This window comes from Pleurodeles waltl, chromosome 10, assembly GCF_031143425.1.
Source record: "Pleurodeles waltl isolate 20211129_DDA chromosome 10, aPleWal1.hap1.20221129, whole genome shotgun sequence".
NCBI lineage: Eukaryota > Metazoa > Chordata > Amphibia > Caudata > Salamandridae > Pleurodeles > Pleurodeles waltl.
In genome coordinates, this window is record NC_090449.1 from 300,763,143 (window position 1) to 300,786,927 (window position 23,785).

Consider the following 23,785-nt stretch of genomic DNA (forward strand, 5'->3'; position numbering starts at 1 on the left):
ATATGCCTTTAGAGTACAATAAAACATTGACAACTTGTTTGTTGAAAATGTTGCTGTCTCCATGCACAATAAACAAGAATTACTGTTCTCCAAGGGACAGTGGTCCTTGATGGGACTTGGAGGCCAGTGTAGGTGTGAACACCAAGTGTTTACTGCAGCTACCATGATTGCTCCACGAGTTAAAGAGCTTCATGTTAGCTAAACAGGTGACTATAAGCCAACCATATGACTGATAATATTGCACACCTGCAGCAACAAATGAAATATAGGTATTCTTGAGAATATCAAGATGAGCCTTGAAACCCCGTTGCCAGCTGCTCTAACTTAACAGCAGATACGTTTCCCACTGAATGAGACCTTGGTCTTTTCATCAACAGCAGGTATCGCATTGACCATTGAACACACTAGGAATAACCTCTCCCAGTATACGAAGCACGCAAGCTTGGCAGGTACCTCGTATCACAGCAAGTTGGCAGTGGCTTTCACAGTGTGCTTTCATGTTTCTTTCGTCAAGATAAGAGCACTGCTCTGCTGGAAAACTACACAGCTTCCAATGGCTTTAAAATCTCTATGCTGGCGGGCACTCTAAAAAGGCAACTTGCACTAGATCAATTCATACCACACCAGGGAGTTCTAAAAAACAAAGTACAAACTTTATTTTGTTTCTTTACAAAGGCACCAAGGCCTCACTGGTATTTTTTTTTGTTTGTCACTTTCTTTACAAAATATAACAGCTCCTTAATACAGACCAGACTTTGAAAAATCGTAAAAAAACAGAAAATAAACAGAACAAGAGACAAATTGTGGATGTGAATGGGAGCTTGCCGAAGGCGGGCACTGCGCACACTTCAAACAAGGGACCGAACAGAGAGAGTGGGGTGACTGATAATTGGGCTTGGGCTATCGGGGGGGCACGGGGGTGGGCGCAGGTTGTTGACGGGAACGGATGGAGGTTAGGACCACAGGACACCAAACGCCATTTTCCAGACCTACATAATACCCCACAAAGAACGGCTTAAGTGCTTAAGAGGACAACATTGGGGTAAAGGTAGGGGTGAGGAAGGTGGATAACATGGGGGAATTTATAGTTCCTATTTCATTTGGAAATGCCACTTTCAGAGCTTTTCTTTTCTGCCACCGCACTAGTGTTAGCATCATGTAGGCTCGTCACCATCTGAAGTTCCAGCAAGTCCCTCTCCTTATTGTGCGTTTTCACACACTGCAGGCAACGCCGGTTGGTGCACTCTCCCTTGACTTACAGTATTGGTCAGGTCATAAAAGAGACCCAAAATCTTACAGATTTTGTTTTCAAATGTTCGGCATATTTGAGATGTGGGAGGGTGGAGAGCAGGAGAGTATCCACCCGTCCCTTGCTCCACGATCTCCCACGCAGTACATCATCCTGCTGTCAGGGGAGCTCACCATCCCCGAATGCATCATCCTTGCTATGTTCTGCATCGCTGTCATCACACTCCGTGTCGGAGGCAGTGTCGGTGTCGGCGACATTCTCTGAACACGGCCAGCTTGGGTTAACAATGACTGCCCGGCGCTGCTCCTCCTCCAGCTGCTGGCTCTCGTGTGTTCCTTCTATGTGCTGGATTGCCTAAGTAGAGAAAATGAGAACATGCTCACTTCCGCTGAACAAGATCTAAAATCTCTTACAAATCTTCACAATGGATTAAAAAAAAAAAGGCATCAGAATGCAAGAATTATTTTCCCATGAGATACATAGACGAACAGGTAGGTCTAGACTCTTCAAATGATGGTAGCATACCAACAAACTGCAAACAATCCTCACGCTTGTAATCTACAATATTGACTGTGCCAACAGCCTATACCTTGGCTCACCCGCATTCATCATATGCAACTTAACACTCATTCAGAATGCCGGTGCAAGGCTTATTCTCCTTCACCCAAGAGAATGCATGGCTCCAGTCCTGCATCGCTCCAAGGGCTACCTAAAGCTAGAAGTGCAATGTTCAAGACACTGCATTGTCCCAAGAGCATACAATTTAAATTCAAGCAATACAAAACAAAATAGAACACTATGTTCCAGGCCTGAATCACTTATTATACCACTTTACCATAAAAGAACCTATAGGAAGCACTGCTTTCTCAGTACAAGCCACCAAACTCTGGAAACTCAGTACTAGCCAGCATTAGAAGCAACCTGAGGATATACACTTCAGAAGACAGTAGAAAACTAAAATGGTTACTTACCAGTAGGAGATGTTTTTCAGCTTGAAGATTTTTCTGGGATCACATGCTGTGCACCATTCCGCCTTATAGTGGCTGGGTGTGGAATGGTCTTTCCTTTTTGTATTGGTTTTTATTTTTTGTGTTTTGCGCGACTTCAGAATGTTCCTGTGCACAGTCATCTTCTTCGGATACCTTTTTCTTTGGTATACATCCTTCGTGTTCCCACCTGATTGCATCATCTTCCATTTCCGGGGAGGTAAGAGGGTAGCATGTGAATCCAAAAAAAATGTTCAAGCTGCAAAACTACTTCTATTGGTAAGTAACTATTGCGGTTTGCAGCATAAATCCTTTCCTGGATTCACATGCTGTGCATTTGGTTATTTAGCAGTATCCCCCCCATGGGATGGCTGAGATGAAATGCGGAAGTGTCAGAAAACAGGTGAAGTACTCTGACCCCACCAGTGCTTCCTTGTTCATTTGGATATCCACTCAATAATGTTTAGTGAAAGTGTGTGGTGATGCCTGTGTTGCTGCTGTGCAAATTAGCTCCATTCGTACCTTTGCTATAAACATCAGTGTTTCGCCCTTTTTCAGTGTTGAGTGGGCTCTTGGGCATGTGAGCAGTGTAATCCTGCCCTAGAATACCAAGTCAGTACAGCTGCCACAATCCAGCTTTAAACTGTTCCCTTGGTTACTGGGGAACCCGTTTGCTTTGGCAAATTAGACAAACAGATTTCCTTTACAAAACATTTTGTTTTCTTGCAGATAATACATTAAAGTCCTCCTTACATCAAACATGTGTAAGGCTCTTTCTGTCTGTCTTCGGTTCTTTGAAGGAGGACGGTAGCTGAATTCTTTGGTTAACATGAATCTGGGTTATCACCTTTGGTATAAACTATGGGTTAGTTCCGAGTACCACTTTGTTCTTGTGTATTTGCAGGAATGGTTCCTGGATTGTTAATGCTTGCAATTCGCTCACTCTGCATAGCAATGTGATTGCAATTAGGAACACTGTGCTGAGCTTTAATAATTTTAAACTGGTCTTGTGCATAGGTTCGAAGGACTTGGTCATTAACGGCGTTAGCACAGTATTTAGGTTCCACAATGGTGCTGGAACGGATATTGTCAGAGCAATTTTTTTTGCTCCTTCTAAGAATCTCTCCTCCAGTGGGGATGTGAACAATATGTTACCTGAAGTGTCCCTGGTGTAGGCTACTACAGCTGTCAGTTGAGGTACATTAACACAGTTTCCGGTTTTATCCCGGTCTCCAAATATTTGTTGATCGAGCCCCAGTGAACGTATCTTCCCCATTTTGCTGTGTAGCATTTTTGTGTAGTAGCCCTTCTTGCTTCCTTAAGGATATCCAGTGTTCTAGGCAGCAGTTTGACATGTCCAAATTCTCAGTATTCAGGAGTCAGGTCGAACGTCTGAGTGTTGCTGGCTCTGTGTGGTACACTTTCCCCTCCTGTATTGTTAGCAGATCTGGTTCTGCTTTGATTGTCATCCTTTGTCCCCTGGACATTCTAAACGGTCAGAGACCAGGTTTGTCTGTCCCACTGTGGTGCAGTGAGGATGAGATGTGTCCCTGGTTGCCTGGTCTTTTCCAGCACCTTCAGTATCATGGGTATTGGAGGAAAGGCATAAGCAAATCTCCTTGACCACTTTGACAGGGCATTTCCTCTCTGATTGGAGGTATTGAAACCTGGAATCAAAGCATTGGCATTTTGCACTCTTTGCTGTTGCGAACAGGTCTATTTCTGTTTTTCCCCATGCCTTGAATAATTTCTCACGTGCCTGTTTTAGTTCCCATTCGTGGAAGCTGCTTTGTCTGATTAGTTTTTCCCGCCTCTGTTTTCTTTTCCTGGTAGGTGGACTGTTGGCAGTGTGTTCTTCTGTGGTGCTGCCCATGGCCATATCTCTTGGGCTACTTTGCTCAGGGTGAATGACTTCACTCTGCCCAGTTTGTTGAGGTAGAACATTGTTTTGTGTTCTCCGTTTGTATTAGTACAGTTTGACCTCTGATGAGTTTGGAATGCATTGAGAGCTAGGAAAACTGTTTTCATTTCCAGGTCGTTTTTATGTTTGTGTATCTGTCGTTTCATTGTCCCAGAACCTTCAGGTTGTCTGTGTGTGCTCCCCAACCCTTGTGGGCTGCATCAGTTGTGATGGTCACCATTGGAGTTGGTGTCTCGAATGGCCTCCCTACTTTCACACTTTGATTCCACCATTGCGTTTCCTTTTGTATCTCTACTGTGACAACCACTAGATCATCCCAACCTCCAGCGGTGTGCAACCATTTCTTGCAGATCCATTCCTGGAAAGGTTGCATGTGCAGTGTTGCATGTGTTATGAGCGGTATACATAACGCCATCATACCCATTAGTTTCATGACTGTCCTTACGGTCAGACTGCCCCTCCAGGTATAGGCAAATTTGGTCTCGGATAGCCTGTACCCTCTTCTGAACAGGACATGGTCATGCTGTCCTTACGTATAGGGTCGCTCCCAGAAACACCTTTTCCTTTTTTGTGGTGTATTGAGAAACCCGGACGTTGTAGCTTTATGATTACTGTTTAGATATCCTTGTAACATTTCCGTTTTGATAGTGTCTTTACTAGCCAATCGTCTAAGTATGAGTATACATGGATACCCAAGTCTTCTCGAGTGTGCTGCAACTGCGGTGAGGCACTTTTATGGATGTTTAACGCGCCACAGTTCTTATTCTGCCTCCCACTGGTGTTATGTGGGCGGCCGGTGTTGATGGGGGTGTCACTTGCTTGTTGATCCTCCTTTGACAGCTGGTCCTCTTCCCTTCCCATGTACACAAAAGGACTGTCAAGTAGCATGTTGCAACTGCTGATACTTGGTCTGCTGTGTGGCACGGTGAGAGCTTCCTTGCGGGTGCTGCTGTCCCAATGATAAAGGCGCTCTGCCCATGAGTCTTCGGGCAATGTATCCTCTGAATGCACCTCAGTATTGTACAGCCCCATTGCCTTAGCTGTTTCATTGTCCTTTTTAAGTTGTTGCAAGGACTCCTTGACTGCCTGGCCGAACAGGACATCTCTGGTGAAGGGTATATTGATGAGAGTTCTGAACCTCTGGTTTAAAGCCGGACACACAGAGCCAAGCATGGCACTTTAGTGTAGTGCCCTTGCACATGTGCCTGCTGGGAGTGTCTGCAGCAACTAATGCTGACTTCAACCAGGTGTTTGCAAAGTTTTTTCCTTCCTGCATCACAGCCTTGGCTATTTTCTTATATTCCTCTGCCAGTTGTTGCATGAAGGACTCCATCTCATCCCACTGCTGGCGTTCATATCTGTTCAGTAGGGTGTTGGAGTTCGCAGTCCGCCACTAGGTTGCAGTCTCTCTCTATTTTCCTGCCCACTAGGTCACGTCTTTTGCTCTCCTTTTTAGGCAGTGGGCCTGCAGATGTGTTATTTCTTTCCCTTGTGGTCATCACAATTGAGGTCACAAGGGCGTTTCCCTGGAATTACGTAGGGTCCCAAGTAGATGGCTTGTACTTTCTCTACTCTTGCTGATAGTTATGTAGTGGCTGGCTCCCTGAATGCCTCCTTACCTTGGTCAGGTATGCTTGGTAGCATGAGCAATACAAGTTCCTCTTGTTAGAGGGCATCAATGTTCTTTAGAAGGAAGCAAAAGTCATTTTTCCTCCTCTAACTGGACTCCATAGTATTTAGCAGCCCTCTTTATGAGATTGTTGTCAATCGCATAAAGGTCTAGATGATCTGTGGTTTAGTCTCAAAAGATAGTGATCTATTCCTTTTGGGGAGTCTGCGTTGAGGTCTTGTCACGACTCATAGAACCCCGTTGCCCCCCCCCCCCCCCTCGAGTTTGCAGAACTCTTCCTCATCCTCCTCCTCTTTGTGAGGTTCCCGTGTTGCTAGGGTCTCCAGAGCAGACTCTCAGTCCTCAGCCTTGGGACTACATCGAAGGCTTAGTAAGAATTCTAAACACCTTGAGGGATTTGTGAAACTCCTTCTTACATTGTTGGAGAGCAGCCATTTTGGCATCAAGCCTTATCTTTTTGTATTCGACCTCAAGCACTTTTTGTTTTGTGTTGAGAGTAGGCACTGGTCTGTTTGGACAACGATGGGTCTGTTGTGTCCGAAATGTTGGTGTTCTCTCAACCAGATGGTGTCAGGCCTCTGTCGATGATTCTTGAGGAGACAGAGATTGCAGACCTCATGGGAGTCTCTGGGCAAACTGTTGGGGCGGCTGGGGCAGAATTTAAAGCAGGTGTTCTCCATGACCCCTACCTGTCTTCATTCTCCAACCCCATGGGTGGTGGTGGTGGTGAAAGGGGGGGGGGGGGGGGGGGGGGGGGGGGGAAGAGAAAGAAAGAAAGGGCCCCCTTTTTCTCTTGTTTTTTGGTCATGGTCTTAGGCAAATTCTTCATTTTTCGAAAGAAATTTAACGTTTTCGAATAAATAGATGTGCCACTGGTCCTGATCTAACTGACAGGAAAGTGCTGGGGCTGGATTTAGCATTTACTACACATATAACCCTTAAGACCTTCTCCAAGATCAGCTAAAGTGGAGGTGGCTTCACCCTTCCCAAGATCATCTAACAGGAAGAGGATCTGCCAGCCCTCCCACATATAATCGGCTAAACTATAAACTGCGTCTCAGCATGTAAACTCAAGGCGAGCGGCACCCAATGTGAGGACACCCATGTCACTGCATGCTTTTGATATCCAACACTAAAGAGTTTGTACGGTCCAACTTGTGTGTGTCACACACTGCAATTAAGATGGCGAATCAGTTACAGACGCTCACATTTTGAAGACGATTCTGTGTACACAACCAGGAAACACGCAGAATACTCCATCTAAATTTCCTCTTAATCCACACTGCTACCAGTTACCATGCAGTGCTGGGTCAATGACCTGTTGGGGGGTGGGGTAAATGTTGACAAACCACAATGATGCGGCCATCCCAAATGCAACGTGTCACAGAGGGGAAACTAGCTTCAGGGCATTACCAACATGAATAGCCAATAAATTTGGAAAACTAACACCGAAGCAACCAAGGAGACAGATTTGTCATGCTGATCCCCCTACCACAGGAAACATCATGCAGAAAAACTGTGTCCACAAGATGGCTGAAAAGTTAACACTGGCAGCAGCAGACATCTGCTGTATTCTGCAGGTTAAAAGTCTGAATATTTAAAGAGCTTAGGAAAGGAAGTATCAGTAAGAACAAAAAAGAATAAAAGGTATTACTGTATTATTGTGCAGAAAAGTAAATTCTACAGGAGTCGCACTTCTGGCCTGAATGCCGAGGAGTGGATACCCTCAAACCAAAGGGGTCCACTTTTTATTGGATCAGTTTGCCCCATTAGGCTGTAACTGCCTAGGTTTGGAAGATCCCATTACTTAAGCAGTTCCCCATGGGTCATAGATAAAGCATGAACCTCCATCCAAGAAAACAGGACCACTACTTTATGGCTAGTGTGGGTAAAACGGGTGGTTCATGGCACCTACTTCTGTTCTCAAACAGTGCACTTTTTTTGGCTCATGTAACAGCAACGATGAAGATTTTTGGGGGGGGGGGGGGGGAGCTGTGTTTGCTGCCCAAGTAAAGTATTAAACCTAGATGTTTAATAGCAGTTTGTCAGTGATAACAGATAGCAGGCTCCTTGGGCAAACTACAACTGATTTTAATACTTTGTTTTTGTTTGCACTAATGTGGTCTTAATTGTTCTTAGTAGGGATGCCTATATTTTAGCTGTGGCTAGCTAGGCGTTCGACTCCCCGACCTTTGTTCACGGCACTGCTCTTTGGGAGGGAGTTACTATTCGTTTCACACCCAATCAGGTTTTATTCCTTCATGTTGCTCTCCAGTCCATCACAGACTGGCCGATTGTGCAGGAGGGAGAGGGAGAGAGAGGCAGAGGCAGAGAGAGAGAGAGAGAGAGAGAGAGGCAGAGAGAGAGAGAGAGACAGAGACAGAGACAGAGAGACTCCCATTTGCCTCTCTTCCTGATTTGCCGTGCAAACCTCATTTTTTAGAGGTTAGTGCTCCAGTTGTTATTCGTGCAGTGGGGAACGCCTATTTAGGCTGACACAGACGCATGCAGCAGGGCGCTACTGGCACAGCACAGACAAGCCCGTCTGCCCCAATCCTGTGCCAGGACCCCTACTTTTTTTCGAAAGTGAGGTGAGCCCTTCAGAGAGTGCACTATTCTGCTACAGCACTCCTCCACATTAAAAAGATAGTTCCCTTAGTTTTGTTATACAGGTAACTTGCTGTATCTTTTTCCATCCATCTGGTTTGGAAGGCTTAGTTTCCTGTGGGGCCTGCAGGTTTTCCTGCTTCGATACCCCTACTAGGCCTTGGGCCCTTGAAGAGGAAGGCTCTTACATGGTGGTCTATCCACCCCCTGCTGTGGATCCCTCGGTAGCCACTGGCGTGGCCCGGCATGTGTCTGCCAGCCAGTCCCAGAAGCGTAAAGCCCTTCTGCACAACATTAGGTCTATGCCCAAACATTCTACAGAAACTGGGGACCTTTTATCCTGCTTCTCTCCCAACCAATTTTTTTTTTCCCACTGAAACTTTACTGAATGTGACAGCTCGCCCTTATATTCCGTTAGCACTCCCATAAAATTACGAACTGGTCAGACTGGACAGAGAAACTTAATGACTGTGTGAACTGTGCATTTTTATATTGGAGCTCTCCATGGTCGACCACTGGAAGGGAACACTTAACTCAGTGCTTAATTTGTAAATAAAAAAAGGTGCCGGTGCCCAATGCCCGCCTCTTAAACACGCGGCTGCTGCAGTTAAATGTCCGAGCACAGATTACTGACGCGGTGTAATCCAGAAGCCATCTCAGGCCTCTCCAATCCATTTACAGCCACTACCTGCCCCTTGAGCTCACTCTTGCAGCTTTCTGCTTTCTTCCTTTGTGACGTTTTTTCGTTTTTCTCTTCCTCGGTCTTTTCCATATGTGTGTTTTGCTCGCAGCAAATGCTTGAGGCAGAAGACTAAGCACCGGCCCTCAAAAATAAGTGCTGTTGCTCAGCACCGGGAACAACAAGCACAAATTAAGCACTGGCTTAATTACTGCCCGCCCGGGTACAAGAAAGTATTCAGTCACTAGTTACCTAAATGTATTGCTCCTCATGTACTGGCGTAGAACATCCTTCTTTCCTTGAGAAATTTCCATGATTGACCAAGAAAATTATTAATTGCAAAGAGCTGTGTCAGGTGGAATTCAGGAAAAAAAAATATATATATATATTACACTTAAGTTGTGCTAAGATTAAGAAACCGCATCTTCTGCTGTTCGCTGGCAGACTAGATTTATTTGGATCAGACACTGCTAACCTATTTATGTTTTCAAACCAAAATGGCCTATGGCTCCTCCACCCCTGCATTTCTGGTGCTCACCTGCACAATGGTGTCCAGGTTGTGCCTGGACGTGGACACGGTGTTGATCACAGATGGAGGCCCCATGGTTACCACATTGACGTGATGCGAAGGTAGAGACAGAGCAGGGGCTGGAACAATCACCGTTGGGTGATGAGTGGGAGCAGGTGGAATGTTAACCGACAGAAGCTGCAAGACAAGAAAATGCTGTTAAAGATCATTTGATTTTTTTTCACATGCAAGCACTTGGTCAAACAACCAATATTAGTCCATCCACTAGCGCAGATAGATATGGTACATGAGGTGTTAAATGAAGTAAACTACAAGTTGCAGGAAAGAACCTAAACAATCAGACAGTGCCAAACCAGACTGGGTCCAAACTGACAAAGGGCTGTCCCATTCTCTAAATCCCATTCCACCAGTCACTAAAATTCTCCTTCCGCTTCGGAGCTTTTGAGACATCTTAATTTTTACATGCAACAGAGGAGCTTCACCACAGCATCGGGCCTGGCCTAACATGGGATGGGCAGTAATGCATATAGCAGGGAAACTTGCTGGGTGTCATTAGAAAGAACTAAGGGATATTTTTAAAAAACAATAAATAAAAAAAAACCTTCCCATTGTAGTCAACCCTCTGTGTTAATCCCGGCACCCCCAATATACCTCCGTAAAAACATTGGTTGTCCGGAGATTTTCATTTTTGATTTATGTTTTTGGATCATTAGAGAAGTAATTTAACTAAGGCAGACATAGCTGAGCAGGCCAAATTCTTCTGGGTGACATTTTTAAAAATGACAGATCTGTTGCACAAATTATGTAATATTTCAGGGACCAGGAGACCTATATACTTCATTTTGGTGTCAAATCATAGGTTTTTGTGTCAAGCAGTCTTAGAGACAGAAAATAACTCCTCAGAGCAACCCTTCTGCCATTTTCCAAAATGGCAGCTATAATAGAGGAAGAAGAGACATATATATAGAAATGAAACAAGTAATGGTTTTCAATCCTTTTATGTGTACACCAAACAATGCTTATGATCAGAATATGAAAACAAATGTTTATAACTCCTGTTTTAGACACATTTTAATAGTTCACTTTGTTCCGGCAATCGCATGTGGAACATTTACAGAATGTTGAACATTTGAGAAGAGTGGATCGACCGGGATATCTTTTTGTGGCACAGGTTGTGCAACTACATGTAAGATCTTGGGTAGAGGCTTTAGAAATGTTGTAGGTTTTAGCACCCCATCAATATCTTCCCAACCGCAATCACACGGATCTTGCTCTACATAATCATGATCCAAAATGTTTACACATCTTCTGATCAAGTAGAATGCTCTTTTAATGTGTCCACGGACAGATTATGAGGATAGTGGAAGGTCACATAGTGGGACTGATTGCTTGAACTCACTGTACTGAAGATCATCAAAAGTGTGACAGGCAGAACTTGTTTTCCCACACACGCAAAAGGTATTTTTCTACAACTTTAAAGTCACATTCTTCTTCTGTCTCAGCTTGGATCTTTAACTGCTTAAACTGTGAAGTTTCTTAAAGGATTTGCTGTGTTCCAATTTTGCTCAGTGTCATCACCCGTAACAATATGTGCCTTGATAACAAACACTCAGCAACTCTGGGTCACGTTTCTTATACAGAACATGACGCAGGATTAAGTGTCTTTTCTTGCCTGTTCCATAAAGAATCCATAACTCTGACAATCCTATGAACATTGCAACAAATGTAAGTAGCACAATAATAACATGTCATTTGACAGTACAATGACTCATTTAGAACAGCCCACTCAACATGTGGCACAACACGAAGGTCGGCTTCCTCCAATTTGCTGTTAAGTTCTTGAACAGTATGGCCCATACCTTTTGAATACATCTCTGCAGGCACCAGCCCCTCATTGACAATCATGCTACATGCAATAATTGGAAATTCGGTGTTCTCTAAAGCATCAGCAATGTTTTGGCGAGTTAAGAAATCCAAGTTATCTTGAGATGCAAAGGTAAAGATGTCGAATTTTTGATGCTGGCAAGGTCAACTATTCCACTTTTAGACATTTGTCGGAGTCTCTCATAGTCTGTGATAGATAGGTCAAGATAACGGTCAAAGAATGTGCAGTTCTTGCAGGGTGCACACCGACTGATATCTGTACAGTCTGAACGACCTCTGAAATTTTGCATGGATTAAATCTTGACCATTCACAAATTGAGACAGTCAACAACAGCAGTTTTCAATGAGGACACCTTTTAAAATATAACTTTTTTGGTGAAAGGTTCTCCTCCCTCCCCCCTCCCCTACTGAGTGTGAACCCTTAGCCAGCACTCAAAAGTGCCTTTAAAACTCCATTTGATTTTTCAAAGAGCGCAAACATAACTGAAGGCTGGCGGTTATGTTGCTGTTGGGAGCTCACTAAATTCATACTTCCAAATTTAGGCATGCATACAAATCTGCTGCAAGTACATTCACCTCGCTGTTTTAATCAGCCTCCCCCCCCCCCCCGCCCCCCCCCAAGTGCTTCAATGGTTTGATGTTTTAATCAGCTACTATTTGCCCCTTGTTCTGGCTAAACCACAGTTAACACATTGAAGATCCTCTGCTTTTTAATCAGTTGCTGGCGGTGGACAATGGGTAGCCATCGATCTTCTAAGTGGATGGGCATTGGGTTTGGTTGTGGTCACTTTCTCAGAAGACTGATTCTTGTTGTAATTCACCGGTTTCTGTTATTTTTTGACAATTGTTTCCAGGCTTCTGTCCATTGTATATGACTTGTAGCACTTGTTACAATGATAAAATATTTGATCCCTCTTCACCCATCAGTTTCAATCGTTTAAAAATACGGCAAGACAAAGTTCACAAACTCCTCTTTCCAGCCAAAGTAGATGTTAGCTTTTCTTTTGGATTAGTTTGGCATATAATACATTTTTCTTTGTTGAGAGTCCTCAGATTTTGTATTTAGCAACACTCTGTCAGGAAGTAAAGATCCTCTGCTACCACCTGCTTCACTCATGTTTAGTAATTTTAATCAACGGAAATTTTGAAACAAAAACGGTAATAAAATAAATTACCAATATGATGGTTAAATCATCATTATGGAGCTGCTATTTTGGAAAATGGTGGACGGGTTGCTCTGAGTAGATATTTTCTGTCTCTAAAGACTACTTGACCCCAAAACCTGTTTTGACACCAAAAATTAAGTATATAGGTCTCATGGTTCCCGAAATATTACATCTTCACTGCAACACATCTGCCATTTTTAAAAATGTTGTCCAAAAAAAAAAAAAAACACAACAACACACCACACACACCACCACAACGGCTCAAATTAGCAATGTCTAACCAAGCTAAATTACTTCTTTTAGAACACAAAAACACAAATCAAAAATTAAAATCATCGGGCACATATATATATATATATATTATTTTTTTAAATATATAAATGGAGGTATATGAACGGGCCAGGACTATGTGGACTCGAACCAGCTCTCCGGCAGAGATCTCCCTTACTCCATTACAATAATGGCTCAAAACAAGGGGGGGAAAACACACATTCCTCATCTGCAGGGGAACCAAACACTCTTCTAGAAGTACTTCTGCTAAAGAATTTGAAATTAAAGAGCGGGTTTTGCTTTAAAGTTAATATTGCATAATTTCAAAGTATGCACATATTTAGATGTCAATAAAAAGTGTACTTCGTTTTTTTCTCCATTTTAGACCAGTCATTGTGGCTAGCAGCAAGCGGCGGGAAATTTCATTGACGTTTGGGGGGGTGGGGGTTGTGAGGTCACCTGAATACAGCTTGACATTTTAGGGACAGGGCGAAGGGTCCTTTTTGCCAGCCAACCCTCAAAAAACATGCTGTTCCTTTAGCTCACTTGTGATTGTGAGCCAAGACAAAAAGCACGCATTTGCACTAGAGAGGAGATTCAAAAACCGAGAAACACCCCCAGGTGACAGTCTCAAACAAGCCAGTCTTCGCTTCAACCTACTTATAGCAAGGGAGCATGCAAAGCTAGCCACATTCTGCACCAAACACGATGAGACAAGCAGAAATTGTTTAAGTGGTGGATTTAAACTCTCCCAGACTTCCTATCACGTGGCAAGTGCCACTCCTTTATGTGAAGTGCATGAAGTTCACACGTCAACAAATAGGCCAAAGTTACCACACCTAGCTGAACCGGAGAGATAACTGCAAAACGCTTCCCAATACAAGGGGATCCTAATAAAAGTCTAGCCTGAAGCCATGATTGGCACTAAGGCCAGGGGACTCGTCTAAAAGAAGACCAGAATCAAGGAGCATCTCAAGGCATAACACTACAAAGAAGCGATATGAGCTCTCAGGCCAGTGGTAGAACCATCTCTGCAGAGGATGGCAGTAGGTGAAGTGATAACAAAACTGGAAACACGCAGTTTGCTTCAAAGGGGGATCTGTAGGGGAAACTTATGGGGTGAAGCACAAGACTGCAATGATGAACCGCCCTCACCTTTCTTGTTCATGTGCACCGTCGTCTTTGTGCCTCTACGTTGCTGCACACAATTGGTCAAGGTGCCCCCTCCTTGTGTTCCACACAGGTCTCTAAACGACAGAAAGACATGCAGCATTCACAGCCTGAGCCAGCACGAGAGGCTGCAGCTTCTGCTCGGACTGAAAAGGGTACCCTGGGCTTGCTTCCTCAAGACATCCAGTGGGTACAGGGACGCGGGCTTGTGGTCAGGCACTAAGCAGCTTCCTGTCTTTTCAGTGCTGTTGGCTACAGCTTCTCGTGGCTGCTCTGTTCATGGCATCGGTACTGCTTCGAAAATGCTACAGTAAATACTTCTTCTTAAGACCGACAAAGACCACCATTATTAAAATTCTTGGGCATGGAGGTCATGAAATGTTTCAGTGCGAAATAAGACAGAAGAAGTGGTGCGCCCTAAGAAATCCCCATTCTCGATATAATATAATAATTTGATTCTGAGCACATCTGAATTTTTGTTTATGACAGGGCGGCAGGAAATTCTGCATGCTGAGGACGTAAACTTAGAGATGGGTCACGAAGAGATCCCTGCACTACGCTGCGGCATGCAGATAAAGTATCCTCGTACTGAAAGGGACAGTTTCACTTGCCAATGATATGTCACATACCACATGCTAAGACTCCCTCGTGCAGCCATGATAAAACAAATCCAGCATCCCAGAAGCATAAACAATTCACTAAATACAGAAACAGCCAAAAAATGAGGCTGCCCCAAATAGCGAAGGGTGGCTACATACAGACCTGCTCTACTGACATACAACGGAACCCAGTCACACAGCTGGGACGTCTGATATAGTCAGTGCAAATGTAAGCCGCTTTGCTACAATCATACATTTTAACAGTGTGTGTGCTACATACAAAAAAAAAAAAAAAACAACAACACACACACCCACCAAAATACGCGCAGCCCTAGGCACCGCCGGGTTACACCGCCGTGATGAGTGGACTAAACTATAATTTTCTGGTCAACTCTGTCGATGAACACATTATCCTTATATGTTTAACTCAAGTTTCATAAGTAGCGTGGGTAAGTTTAGTGGCGAACTCTACAGTCACGTGGGTGAACAGTGCCACCTCGCGATAGTATTGGAAATTACGTTTAAAATCGTGTTTACATCCGCCGACAGTCTCGATTATAACAGAGAAACGTAAAAAGGGGAACTGCGGTGATGAAAAAAATAAAATAAACACGCACAGTCTGACTGCACGCAAGGCTAAATGAAGAAAAATGAAGCTACGTACGAAATCGTTTCAAAGGATGAAAAAAAAAAAAAAGAAAAACAGCGTCGACACTGGAGATGGATTCTGAAATGCTTAGTGGGCCGAACTTTCATTACGCGCAAGAGGTCGCAGGGTTGTGTTAGTAGTCGAAACTGTAGCTGGCTTCACCGTTTGCACGTCCGGACTGTAAACCAAAAGTGGCAATTATAGCGCGGGAAGAATATGAATAGTGGAATTGGTCATATGGAACTACTTCTATGTAGGTACCCCGTGCTAGCTTCATCATAATTTATAACTATTTTGCATTAAGAAACATTCTGCATACACGGCTCCGAGTACCTCCGTTATTGCAAGACCCATCATACCCACTTCATCAGTGCAAGGATTTAAGTTTGCTAATGCGATGGCGGTCTCTTAAGAGTGGTACTCACGCTTCCGAAAAGGTGTGGACGGTGTAATGAGAGAAGAAGAAAAGGAAATAATAATAGTCGAGACTCTTGCTACTTCAGGTGTTTTAGCAGAAGCATTTGCGGGCGAGATAGGGTGCCTTGCTACACTGGTTCTTGCCACCAACTCTCTGGAGGGCACATGGTACATCAGAGGTCGCCATCTAATCCTACAGACAGTTCTGCATCTTGCTGGGGCAGTCATATTCTTCACAATTATTCTGGGAGGCGTGTACATACAGCATGGGATCATTACAGCAGCTCAAAGATATGGTGTGCATTCAGAAAGGAGTGCTGAAGCATCCAGATCGGAAAGCTGTAGCCTCCTCCCCCCTGACTGTCCTAGCAAAGGAAGCGGGTGGGAAGGCAAGGTCTTTAGGATATGGCAGGGATCTTATGTTTTGATAGGATTCAATTCCCCCAGCCAGTTCGCCTAAATGCCAACTGACCCTACTTTCTTCCACTGCCACTCTAGGCTAAGTAGCGACCCGCATGGTGACCACTATAACTGCGAAAACTGACGATCCTGGCAACTCAACTTTGGCTGCTTCAACAAGTTCCCCGGCACAGGGTTTGTAGTGTACCCAGTCCAACACCTGCCATAGGGCCTTCCAATTACACCGCATCCCTCCTTCGAAATGTCTGCAGATTACATTTTTACCATATGAATCGATCAGGCATTCCGCGGTGAAATAATTTTATATATAATCCCGTTCATCCTTTTAAAAGATCCGGGTTTACAGTTCGGTTTTATCCCAATCAGCGCCTGAGATCCGGACTTATCTGATGTTTTTTTTTTTTTTTTTAAATCTAGTGGAAACAGAGGAACAACAGCAATCCATCTACCCCCGAACCCAACCCCCAAAAATTCCTCACCCCCCCCCCAATATCTGCTGAAATTGTTGTTTGCCGATTTCACTTGATGTGGCTAGCCACTTTGCTGATAGAAGCTCCCGTGTTAGTGGAGCTCACCCTCTTTCCGCTGGTATTACTTGCGTCCTCAATGGTTGCATTCACTAATAAGTTTCCCTCACGGCGGTGCATCGCTCTTATATAGACCACTAACACTAGTGGGCTGTAGGCCCTTTATGCCAAAGTACACGGCGCCAAACCTACTTAGGACATTACTGCTCTTTCCATTTGTGCGTGGTGTCTTCTCCAAACAGGCATCAGCCATGCTTAAGTCAACCATTTCCTCTGAACGGGGTCATCCTACCCAGGTTCTCCTCATTTCCACCCACTGTGTACAGCAAGGATTGCGTCTCTCTCTTTTATTTATATTGCTTTAAAAAAAAAAAAAAAAAAAAAACACTTTTCACATTTTGCAAATATTGAAGAGGTGTGGTCTCAACACTGAGTAGCTGCTATGCGGTCAGACTCACACCTGGCGAGCCACTATTTCATTCATTGCTCCTTCTTTATCTTTCTTCAGCAGCAGCATGGCCTCATCCAGCTCAGTGCACTGAAGTCAAGTAGTGGCTATGAGAACATCAAACTCATGAATCTAATTTTCTCTCGTAGCCTTTTTGCTATTAAATTATAGTTGTAAGTGTTAAAGAGCAAAACCTTCAACTCACTGTCCATCCAATTAAATTTCCCACTAACTGTGTGGTGCGGGAGTTAAGACCTGGGTCAGGAACCCACCATTCTTTCAGACGCTCTCAGTGCGAGTGCAGCCTGTGGACCCACGTGCCCAGATTCACATCCTGAGACCTATGAGGGAAGTGTGCAGTGGGGGCTGCACTGAAAGGGGGTGGTGGGGCAGGATGAAGGTTGTTGAAAAAAAAAAAAATATATATATTATAATAATAATAAAAAATAAAATAAAAAAAAATAAACTCTTACCTTCAAGGGGAATACACGTTTGTCTCCCCTCCTTCCTCGTCCGGGTCCCGGGTGCAAACAGGCGCCCAACCAATCACAACGCTGCTGTCACCAGTATGACAGCAGCACTGTGAACAGTCTGAGCAGCCTTGTTCTCCACTCAGCTGTGCAATACAGCCGGGTAGAGAACATGCAAAGTGCATGTGTCTGTTTGGCCGGCCAAACAGACATGGGCACACTGTGGTGCATAGCACTTCTCCAGCCCCTTCCCTCCAGCACAGCCCTTACTCGAAGGAAAAATAAAATGACAACGTAGCATACATTATCATTTTATTTTTCCTTTTTTTTTTTTTTTAAATCCAGTGAGGCGACGTTCCTCCACCTTAGCAGAGGAGCCACCGCTGGAAGTGGGTCATCTACACCCTCTCTGGCCTACTCTTACAGTCTATCCGTTCCACAGAGGATATGCCCAGAACTTCAGTCACCAGTTTTACTTCTGTGTGCTCAAGCCACCCACTATGTTCAATATCAAAGCTGGACCACAGCATCCTCTCAATGCCTCCAAGGCGTGTTTGATGAAGGCCCTTGGGGAATCTTATTTGGGAAAAGGTCAGCAAAGCATATACTTGATGCTCAGGTCTTCAGAACTTCAAACCTACTGACACATATAATGTTCCAAAGCAACACTCGATAGACAGCATGACATACACATTAGTACAATGTAGTTATATTGGAAGAATGTCAGGTTTTACGTCAAAGGCTTACTAGAGTATAAACTATTGTACTAATAGTTGGAGTACGATTTAAAACATCAGGTGACCATAACATGCTGGGAAACACTTTCCCCAACATGACAAACCCACCGACTGTCTTGGTGAATTTCTAGGACATTTGGGCGCTATATAGTCCTTTAATGCTGTACTGTGATTAGCTGAAATGACATCACTGGTGTCTACCTTCAGAGTATAGTTCATACTGACAACTGAGGATCTGCCGCCCTCAAAACCAGCAATACGTACCTAGTTGTTTCTACAGCAGTATAAAAAGCACCATCAATTTTGAAGCACGATTTAATTTTGCTGTATCAATATGAACAATGCTGGATAACAAAATGTTTCTCAAAAATAAACTGCAATGGCACGCCACGTGTGCTTTCCAAATAAAGGATTAGAGATAACATGAAAAAACATACTTTCTGAAAAGCTTATGTATTTGTGCAGGCGAGGCTGATATATAGAGCGCCTAAGGTTTTTAGCATCATATCAATCGGATATCCTAGAAATATGAATTACTATACGAAGAGCGACCTTCTGAGATGCAACGTACTGAGGCCAGAAATTCAGGTGCAGCTCTTCCTGTACTACCCATGAAGCAAAGAGATCTTGGAATGAACTCTACCAGAAAGGTGTAGGGGGGGGGGGCACCATCCAAACCTTAGACAATGATTAAATCTAGGATTTAATTTCTGGAAAGGTGGAGTCAAATTCCCTTAAAGACGACTTTTGGATTCAGCACGCCTACCTCAATTTCAGCAAACAGAAACTTACCTGTGTGTGCATCTGCTGCCCGGGATCTGCAGTCTCCTGGTGCAGTAGTCGCACTGGCTGCTCCTCCATCTTGACTTCCTGGGCCATCTCCTTCAACTTCTCAGGGTACATGTGAGCATCCAGGAAGCGCACCTGCCAGACAGCCAGAGAAAGAAAGAAGCCCACACTATTGGTCTCCGGAAGGAACTCATCCTGTGCCAGGGCAAGGTATCAATGAACAAAAACAGGTATGGATGGTCTTGCAAACGGAGTGTGAAACAACAATACACAGATAAGGCATTGGATGAGGAAATAACCGCTGAAGAGTTAGTCAAAGTCCACAGCACAAAGAGGATTATATCCTGCCCCAGACAGATGAGCGAGTTGCAGACTGCGGTTTTCCAGGACCAAAGGATCCCAAGAAAGAACACACCAAGAATCCCCTTTGTTTACCATTCCTGAAATCAATATTAGAACCAACAGAATAACACAGGACAGGGTCAGTGTCAGGTAATTGAAATCATAGCCACTTCGCAAACTCATTCTCTTCTTTCCAGCCATCCACCAGACACATGCAACAAAGTTTGCAAATGATACGGGTGGAGCAACCTACACTGAACCAAAGCAGAAGGTAATAGGTCAGAGGCACAAGATGGTCTTAAATGATGCAGTCCTTCAACATACGGATTAAGTGGTCTTTCAAACAATCGTGGTTTTAAGATCCAGTTGCTGTATAAAGATGAAGCTCAAATGGAGAGAGGCTGCGCACCCTGTTCCACCTCGGGATGTACAATACCCCATGTCAGACAATTTAGGTCCTCTTTCCCAACAGTTTCTATCCCGTCTGTATCATGATTTACAGGCATCCATGACAGACCAAGGTCAAACCATGACTATCTGCACATCAAACGTATGCAGCATTTGTTTTCCAGTGTCTAAGCACCAATGATCTGATTACTTAAGGTAGTGTAGTCTTCATTACCACAAGCCCTCGCCCACGTAGAACAGTCCACACCCAAATTGACACTGAGCTACCACTTAAAAGGTATACAAAATAAAAATAAAATAAAAACTTTTCTATACCTGTTGGCTCCATTCTCAACATAACTATACATGCATACCCAGCAAGAAGAACCTCTAATACATATCCAACCGTTGCTACTCTGAGGAAGAGAGATCAAGACAATGACAAACAAACCCAAGAGTTTGTGTAATCAAGATACCCAAGGCCAGAGTATTCAAGTGCACAAGGGGACAAAACAAACATTTGCACCCGTTGTGTGTGCCTTGTGGCATCCATGTTACAGAAGAAACTGCACAGGTCCATATTATGCACTCACACAATCCCAAAGGAGGTGTTCCCTCATATCAGTGGGGTTGTGACCCCCATGCTAAAGAGAACACCAGTGTCTCAACCGTATTACCAACAAAGGCACAGGGACAAACAAGCAGTCAGAAGGTGCACGTGTTGTGCACCACCTAGAAGTGAAAGAGTGTGACCTCCTCTTCCACCAAGGGGGCTGCCTGGGAGAGGGAACTGGAGTTCTAGGGTTTCACAAATTTAAGGTATGCCACTGCAACAGACCGTGTCTGACACACTGCACCCACATGCTCCTTCAAGTCCAACCACGCCCTCTGCATTAAATGCAGGATGTCAGTTGCAAACTGCTAGTCTGTCTTTCAATGCTGTGCTCTCAAACGTGCAGTCGCAAGTTCAGGGATTCACGGTGGAGGAATTGGGCAATTTCTACCTGCACTATTTTGCATAACATTGCCCCCGGTTGGTTTTCAAAGCATAACTAGAGCATGATTCACTAAAATGTATTTTGTACAGCCTATATGCACAGGTGCTCAGAAAGTAAGCCAGTCTTCAAGAGTGCTTACTCGCATCGTGCCCCAATTCGGTCACATTCATGGGGAACTACAAGGTCCCAATCTTACATACAGCTAACGCACATGAAGGCTAGCAAGCACGTGCCACATAACACTCCCTATATCAAGAGATCCTACCCCCCCCATGACAACGCCTTAGCATTCACCTGTTCCTCCAGCATCATGCGAACCGAACGCTCTTTGTCCAGCTTCTGCCGCAGTTCGAACATTTCCCTCCTCAGATCTTCTGCCTTCTCATCCTCCCATATGTCAGGGGACCCGATGCCCTCATCCTTGTCTTCTGCTCGCCGCCTCTTTGGCGACGAGCCGCTGAATTCTTGCTAAAAATAAAGAAAAAGACAAGTCAGCTCAGCGGTGAGCACAGTAAAATGCCAGCAAGGTTAGGATCCAGATGAACAGAGCGATAATCACCACAACAGAGTGAAGACCAAATCATTTGCTACTTAGTGCCCACAGGATGGAGAGTGCGCCTAAATATGAGATTTAAGTATGTAGGGGGTGTGCACTAGTTTCACAAAATTACAGTTCTGCCAATTTTCAAAATCTTACAGCAGAAAGGTCAATGTAAGGTTAGATATACATCAGGACAGAAAATTCAGCCAGAGTGGGGGCGAGACTAGAGTCGCCCAAAATAATACACAAAAGGCAAACAAATACAGACATGAATGAAACAGAACCAAGGGTAAGCAAACGAAAGCAGACAAACTGAATGTAGAAAAAGGCACATGCTCCAATGACAAGAAAACATGGGTGAAATCAGGTGGAAGCGTGGGGGCGACTGACAGGACACAAAGCAGAGTCAGATGTGAGGCAGACAAGCAGCGCAGTCCGTCAATGTACCTGGATAAATCTCTTCAGCTGCGTATTCTGCTGCAATAACCGCGTCTTCTCCTGCTCTAGTGAGAAGATGTATTCAGCTGTCTGCTGAAGAATCGCCGCCTGGGAAAAGCCAGAGAACATCATGTTACCATCGAGGGCCTCATTTGGAGAGTCCCCCATTTATTCATGATAACTCCACGCCATCTCTACCCTACCGGGTTACTGGTCCTAGGGCATAGGAGTGGGACTCCGAGGTTCCACCAACAAAGGTGCAATTTACAGTCAATGACTCAGTTCCCCTACAAATGCACATCAAGCCAAACAAGTTGATTTAAGCTTCTCAAGAACTAAAACAGAGCAGCTTGGGCGGTCAGCATTGTAAGAAAATGGCGTCCTTTACTTTGGAACTGGGTAGGGTTTAACCAGCACCACTTGCTGGATTCTACAAGGTCACAGCAGTTTTAATGGAATAAACTAAACTATTTTGAGACGGTGCCTATTCCCACCCACTTTCAACTTGCTGTGCCTTTTACCAAGCTCTAGGACTCCCCCTCCCCCCCCCCCCCCCCCCACCAATCTGCTTTATTTTCACTCTAACCTACTCACCCTGCTGAACTTTGCCAAAAATACAGCCTCCTGCATTTGTCCATGTGCACTTTTTTGCAACTCTTAGCAGACTCGTGCTCTTACCTTGCTGAGCTTCTCTCCGTCTGTGTGTGGAATGAGTGTTTTCAGAGACTGGAAACCAGCGTTGATGCTCTGCATGCGCCTCCTCTCGTTGCTGTTGGCAATCTCCCGCCTTATCCGACGCTCCTGGTCCCGCTGGGTTTCTGGCGTTAAAGGGATGTTGGCGAGGCTGAAAGAACACAAGATGCAAGAGATACGGGTTGGTTGGACAACGTTGATGTATAATGCTTACGAGTTGCACGCAAGACATAAAAAAAAAATAATGACGTCACAACCCATCTCCCATTTCCTAAAGACATGAAGTAATGATAAGGTTTCAGAGTTAAACTTGGTTGAAGCAAGTCATTTTGCAAGCAAAGAACGCAAGGGAAAGTAACACCACGTGAAAGTAGTCGTCTATGTGGCGCCAGTGACAGTAGAAAGGCCTCAATGGGAGTCATAAAAATTCAAGCTCAGACAAAGGAACATTATTTCTAAGCGCCACATATAGCGGCTGAAACAAAACAAACACGAGAAGACCAGGTAACTCAAGACTGAGGCCATCACTCCTATAGCAGGGAGAGTGCATCGAGTATGTAGTAGCAGTAGTAAGAATAATGGAGGGATTAATCAGCATCACCTGTAGCCCAAAATAACCAACTCTAACTTGTCATATTCAGAAAGGCAAGCACCACCCTTTTAAAATACAGCAAGAACAACAAATGGCAACATGCCATAGGTATCACTCTCCAGACACACCTGGATTTTTAGCAGGCCGCACTTACCCTGCTTATGTGAAAATCAAAATTGACAAGGCCCAGAACCCAACATGCTTTGCCCAAAAAAGCTAGAGCTGATCTTAATTGTATTTAATGTATTTAACATGGCATGTGTGACTTTGACGTTTGGAGAAGTACTCCATGTAAATTGTGAACTCTAAGCATGTGCAGGGGTCGTAAACCCCCCCTTAGCCCCCAGACACACACTTCACCTACAGCGAAGCAGAGGGCCTAGCACTACAAATAAAAATCGAGGCAAAACTGAGGGCTCCAAAGACTGCAAGGAAAAATGCACATGAGACCGTTTTATTGAGTTCATCCTAAAGATGAATTCCGTGCTCTCTCAAAACGCAGATTCTGCAGTACACAAAAAGACCACAAGATGGCGCCCGTGTGCTGCACTGGGACTTAGATACTACAAACACACAGCCGTACTCATTTGAGGAAAAAGGTCCGATGTGTGCACTAGTCACCAAACCTCTTTAATTTCACGTGGTAT

General features: G+C 44.4%; 1 protein-coding gene across 2 annotated transcripts in view; it reads right to left on the reverse strand.

Annotated features, from left to right (window-relative positions):
* Positions 1–631: 631 nt before the first annotated feature.
* TFAP4 (transcription factor AP-4) overlaps positions 632–23,785 on the reverse strand; it is a 47,933-nt gene continuing 24,779 nt past the window's right edge. The window contains exons 2-7 of one of the 2 annotated variants that reach the window (XM_069210462.1): positions 22,532–22,697; positions 21,863–21,961; positions 21,169–21,342; positions 19,151–19,282; positions 9,611–9,778; positions 632–1,603 (exon numbers count right to left, since the gene is read on the reverse strand). In XM_069210462.1, coding sequence (XP_069066563.1) covers positions 1,409–1,603; positions 9,611–9,778; positions 19,151–19,282; positions 21,169–21,342; positions 21,863–21,961; positions 22,532–22,697 — 934 coding nt within the window. In that variant the 3' untranslated portion in view covers positions 632–1,408. The remainder of the gene's footprint in view (positions 1,604–9,610; positions 9,779–19,150; positions 19,283–21,168; positions 21,343–21,862; positions 21,962–22,531; positions 22,698–23,785) is intronic. The other variant, XM_069210463.1, reaches the window with a different exon arrangement.